We start from the raw sequence: 1749 nt of genomic DNA, 5'->3' as shown, positions 1-1749 counted from the left end.
GACTATAAACCTTCTCAGTTCTCTGGAGGATCAGCTGATGATGCAAAGCCTCCTCTCTATGGAAATCATTTCTCTGCTCTCAACACACTGAAGGAAACTTTGTGACACAAACATGAGAAGTACACTAAAAATACACTAAAATGATCTTAAGTACAACAATAGAAAAGCAGGTGAGGGTTTTGTCCATTCTGGTTCTCACAAATGCTTTTTTTTCCCTCTGCACCTTCCGTACTTACAAGCTTTACTTTAGATTAATATATTTGGCATAATTTACTATGAGTAGTTATTAATTAATTAATTAATTTATGATATGCAGTTGTGTATTTTCCAGTTGTAGAAATGTAAAACTAAACCACATGATTAGGAAAACTGTAGAATACATTGGAAACATATTTATATGTTTTTAACACCTGGATTAAAATGGCACTTTGGTTTGTATGTTTACTTTTGGTTTTAGTATCAGCAAATACAATATACCTGTAAAACTGTTTTGTTATTTTGTCATAGTTTCGGAATTCATATTTCTTGAAACGTTTCTCTTTGCTGTTTTAAACAGTTTTTGTGTGGGTTTTTTTTAAAAAAAAGAAAATTTGTGTAATGTTAAAATTATGTTTTATCTTTCAGGTCTTATTACTAAAAGTACAATTATGATAATCATGACTTAAATTCATTAAATACTTTTAAGTCGCTTTAGTGTAATCATCTTCTGTATTTAATGAGGTGTGCTGTGATGTTTTACATGAAAAAAAGGTTCATTTTCAGTTGTTAGATGCTTGATCAGAGTGCAGGAGGTTTTTGTACGGCCACTTAATGAGTTTGTATCACTGTGGAGGACTTTTGGTGGTGTTTGTTGATCTATTTCTTTATTGTTTGTATTTTGAAAATAACTTTTTTGAAATATTAATTTAATTAATTAATTTAATTGGATTTCCCCAAAAGTAAAAAAGGGTCAGTAAACACAGACCAGCTTTGAGTTCATGGATGATTGATTGTACTTGTAGTTTAAAAGGAAGTGAAACAAGCAGATGACAAAGTTTCAACTGTACATGAGTGTTTCAACTCTGTGAGTGTAACATTGAAAATTATCACATAGATGAGTTATTGACTGTAAAACATTAAAGAAATAATAATATTCATCAATCAACAATGATTAAAGACCATGTAGGTATTTCTTTCCTGCTTTCATTCTTATGTCTTTGGTTGCTCTTCTCCCCACTCTCTCCTCCAGTGGGTGTGGTGAGGCCCACCCTCACTGTCCTCCCTCCATCCAAAGAGGAAGACAAACTGAGTAGTGCCACTCTGGTGTGTTTGGCTGCCGGCGGTTTCCCCTCAAACTGGAAGCTGGGCTGGAAGGTGGGGGGCACCAGCACATCCTCAGGTGTGTCAAGCAGCCTGGAGGTCTTGGGGACAGACGGTCGCTACAGCTGGAGCAGCACCCTGAGCCTCTCTGCAGACCAGTGGAGGAAGGCGGGCTCAGTGAGCTGTGAGGCCAGTCTGAGTGGACAGTGCCCTGTCACTCAAACCCTGGACCCTGACCACTGCTCAGAGTAGAACTTCAGCAACACTTCCTGTTTGCATATGTGTTTGATGAAGCTACAGGTTTCATTTGTTTTAATTTTCCTGCAAACATTGTTGTCTGTTGTTGTGCATGCAGATGTCATCTGTTTATTCACATTGTGTTTTCAAACCATGCTATAAAAAGAAAGTCTGCAGAACAAAATAAAATCCCAGTTCATGAAAAATCACTAA

The 1749-nt window shown here is 36.5% G+C and overlaps 1 gene segment (V, D, J or C); it reads left to right on the top strand.

Annotated features, from left to right (window-relative positions):
• Positions 1-1097: 1097 nt before the first annotated feature.
• On the top strand, positions 1098-1745 carry LOC102290929. The segment is given in 1 exon segment: positions 1098-1745. A coding segment is annotated over 1 exon segment (405 nt).
• The last annotated feature ends 4 nt before the right edge of the window (positions 1746-1749 follow it).

Source organism: Haplochromis burtoni, unplaced genomic scaffold (genome assembly GCF_018398535.1).
Source record: "Haplochromis burtoni strain Fernald_Lab_line unplaced genomic scaffold, NCSU_Asbu1 Contig_5418, whole genome shotgun sequence".
In the NCBI taxonomy this organism is placed as follows: domain Eukaryota; kingdom Metazoa; phylum Chordata; class Actinopteri; order Cichliformes; family Cichlidae; genus Haplochromis; species Haplochromis burtoni.
This window is presented reverse-complemented; position numbering and strand designations above follow the sequence as displayed.